This window comes from Solanum stenotomum, chromosome 11 (assembly GCF_019186545.1).
Source record: "Solanum stenotomum isolate F172 chromosome 11, ASM1918654v1, whole genome shotgun sequence".
Taxonomy (NCBI): Eukaryota; Viridiplantae; Streptophyta; class Magnoliopsida; order Solanales; family Solanaceae; genus Solanum; species Solanum stenotomum.
Genome location: NC_064292.1, coordinates 9,820,536 through 9,823,376, shown reverse-complemented (window position 1 = coordinate 9,823,376; position 2,841 = coordinate 9,820,536). Strand labels below are relative to the sequence as shown.

The 2,841-nt window shown below is 31.5% G+C and overlaps 1 protein-coding gene across 1 annotated transcript; it reads left to right on the top strand.

The window, feature by feature from the left end:
* Window positions 1–1,225: 1,225 nt before the first annotated feature.
* Window positions 1,226–2,756, top strand: LOC125845636 (agamous-like MADS-box protein AGL62). Its single transcript, XM_049525187.1, has 2 exons — window positions 1,226–1,566; window positions 2,453–2,756. Exons 1-2 carry the CDS (start codon window positions 1,226–1,228, stop codon window positions 2,754–2,756), a joined length of 645 nt encoding a protein of 214 aa, XP_049381144.1.
* The last annotated feature ends 85 nt before the right edge of the window (window positions 2,757–2,841 follow it).

The window sequence follows — 2,841 nt, the reverse complement described above, 5'->3', positions numbered from 1 at the left end:
CAAAAATATCTAATCCAATGCTCAAGTAACAATCCTCTCTCTATGCTGTGATAAGTTCTTGAAAGGGCCTCTTAAAGAGGTAACTGCTAAAGTAAAAATACTCTCTCTAGATTTTTCGATGTCTAAAGTTTTGTGTGTATATTTCTTTTACATGTAGAAATTATTAATGAAAGAAACATGGTATGAAAGTAATATAAATTGTACAACATATAGATATCTACAAATAAAAGAAGAAGCGTCACTGAAAAAAAGTTAGTAACTACAAAAATAAATGACAAAAAAAACAATGAAAAAGACATATGGATGAGTTTCACTAAAGTGATTTCAAGTCGCAAAGTTAGATAGATGATATTATGAAAATGAAGTATATACTAAAATTGAAATTTATACTCTTTTGGATGGTTATTATGTATTATTTCATAACGCGTCATATAATGTTCAAATATCATATGGTTATTGGATAATAAAAAAAGAGACACAAAATTTGTTGTATCATATTAAGAATTTCAATTGAATCACAAAGTGCTCGAGAATATTCTAAATTTTTTTATACAAGTTAAATTGCATTAGGATTTTCTATTACTATATTCTTTCACATGTCATATGTTACAAGTATATTTTACGAGTTTAGCAAAGCTCTAGAACACACACAACTAACTTAAAATTTTAAATAGAGGTGCTTAAAGATTTTTGTTTGTTAAATATGAGTTAGACAGTAAGTATTTTCATATTGCTAATAATAGTGGAATGTCTTTATTAAGCATGACTTTATTAGGAAATATAGATAATTGAACAAGAGCAAATATAGAAAATATACAAACACAATAAAAAAAAAATTACCTCAGAAATTATCATCAATTTACATATTAACTTATGTTACAAAAGAATAACACAATAATATTTTTTCAATAATCCAATAACATAAATCTAACTAAAAAATATGCCGTTTGTAGTTACTATCTTTACACGTTGACTAACCATACAATGAACCAAAAAGAGAAATTTAATTAATATGAAATGAGTTTTGTTCAAATCTACCAAATAAGGAAACATCATAAATATTTTTACTTTTTTGTCATTTGAGTTCATTTTCAATTTGATACTATGATGATTTTATCGCTATAAATACATCTTTAGAAGAGAAACACAACATCACATTTTCTTACATTCTCAAAACAAAAGCTCAGCCATGAGAAGACCTAATAATGGCCGAAGAAGAGTTGAAATGGCGAGGATGCAAAATCAAAGCAATTTACAGGTAACATTCTCAAAACGACGCGATGGAGTCTTTAAAAAGGCGACCGAGCTCTCCACTTTGTGTGGTGCTGATGTTGTCGTTGTAGTTTTTTCTCCTAGCAGTAAACCATATTCATGTGGACACCCTTCCGTTGAGTCTATTATGAATAGATTTTTGGGAGAAAATCCTCCGACTGATACTGATGCTCCTAACCCCATCGTTATTGCTCAACAAAATGCAAATACTGATGAGATCAATAGGAAGATAAACAGATTGGAGATTTCACTCGAAAGGGAAAAAAAATATGGAGAAGCACTTCAAGCATCGAGGTAAGAACCTCCAATTGAAAAACTCAGTTGCTTTGACCTTAAAAATCTGTGCAAGGCCTTGGAAGCTGCAGATGAAGAAATTGAAAGAGTAGTGAGCATAAAAAGGAGCGTGGTTTTGAATTCCCATGTCAAACCGTTGGAAGTGCCTTTGCTCCTCTAAGAGTTATAGAACATTCTTCGTCTGATTCCGATGAAGGGTCGTCTGGATCCAATGATTAGAATTTTCTTTCTTCAATTAAAATTCAATCAATTAATTTGATGCTTATAGAGTTAAGTTTGTCATATTAATGATTATGTTTATTCTATCTTTGATTTTGTTTTATCTTTAAGTATGTTTATCATGGAATGAAATGTGTTTTAATTTAGTACTTTCTTCGTTTCAATTTCTCTTCTTGTTTTTTTTTGTCCTTCTAAAAAGGAATGTCTTTTTCTCGTTTTTGGTAACACTTAGTTTTTAATTTTCACTTTCCATGTTTAATAACATAAAAATAAAGAGAACCCTGATGCATTTTACATATCTTCAATTTAAGATTAAAATATTCAAAAATATTCTTTATTTTCATTAATTTTGTGCCAAGAAAAAATTAGATGAATAAATTAAACTGAAACGGGTATGCGGTAAATTATCATTTGTAATATTCAAAGTAAGTGTTGAAAGCACAAGTAGTAAAAAGTTTTTTGAATAAGACAATGGAATTCATGTCAAGAAGTAGCTTAAAGTACAAAATGTAGTTTAAAATAAATTGAGTCCTTATGAAGCATCACGTGTATCTATATCTATATATGATAAATAATGTTACTTTATATTGACTGGTAAAGTTGCTGACCACTTTACATGTACTTATCCATATTGGTAAATAATTAATATTTTTATTGTTAATAAAAGGCCACTAGACTTACGCACAGAGGAAGAGAACGAACTTCATATATCCCCTTTCTACTCAATCCAGAAACACTTTTTCGCCCTCTCTTCGCTCTGGACAGGAGCGCTAGTGGACACGGGGAGGGAGCAGGCATGTTCAGCGGTCTCTACCCAAGTAGCTGTTGATCCAAAAGACCCGCAACTCGTTCATCATGCCGTCCTTAACATATTTAGCCGCTGCTCCGTCTACAACATCATCCACCGAATACTGAAACCTGCTTTTGCGCTATTGTTACTTACGATGTCTCTTCTCTTACGCAATTCCTGACTGCCGCACATTCCCGAGCCCGGGGTTGCGCCCATTCCGCGCACCGTTCTGGTTCCGGAATTAGAACGCTAGTGTTATATATTGA